Below are 351 nucleotides of genomic sequence, written 5' to 3' on the forward strand. Positions count from 1 at the left end.
CCCCCCCAAATGTCCCTTGTCCCCCCCCACCGTGTCCCCATCCCACCTTAGCAGCACTGGCGATGTCCACAGCCTCGGCGATGTCCCCTTGGGTGATGGTGCAGGTGTCCTCGCCGGGGTCAGCCTCCAGGAACCTGGGGGGGACATTGAAAGGGGGGTGTGAGGGGACAAAGTAGGGTGGAGGGGGACACAGGTGACACTGGGGAGGGGACACAGGGGACTCACCCCGGCTCCTCGGGGAGCAGCAGGTCCAACCGAGCCGCCCTGGCGGCCGCTGCTTCCTCCCGCTGCCCCGACAGCTTCAGGTGCCACCGCAGGCGCTGGCTTTTGGCCCGGGGCTGGCGGGGGGGG

General features: G+C 69.5%; 1 protein-coding gene across 1 annotated transcript in view; it reads right to left on the reverse strand.

The window, feature by feature from the left end:
* The window catches only part of WDR46 (WD repeat domain 46), a 4,162-nt gene that overhangs the window by 3,243 nt on the left and 568 nt on the right, over positions 1–351 (reverse strand). Inside the window, exons 2-3 of the mRNA XM_010569918.1 lie at positions 226–338; positions 47–134 (exon numbers count right to left, since the gene is read on the reverse strand). Coding sequence (XP_010568220.1) covers positions 47–134; positions 226–338 — 201 coding nt within the window. The remainder of the gene's footprint in view (positions 1–46; positions 135–225; positions 339–351) is intronic.

This window comes from Haliaeetus leucocephalus, unplaced genomic scaffold (assembly GCF_000737465.1).
Source record: "Haliaeetus leucocephalus isolate CR32 unplaced genomic scaffold, Haliaeetus_leucocephalus-4.0 Scaffold282, whole genome shotgun sequence".
NCBI classification, from domain to species: domain Eukaryota; kingdom Metazoa; phylum Chordata; class Aves; order Accipitriformes; family Accipitridae; genus Haliaeetus; species Haliaeetus leucocephalus.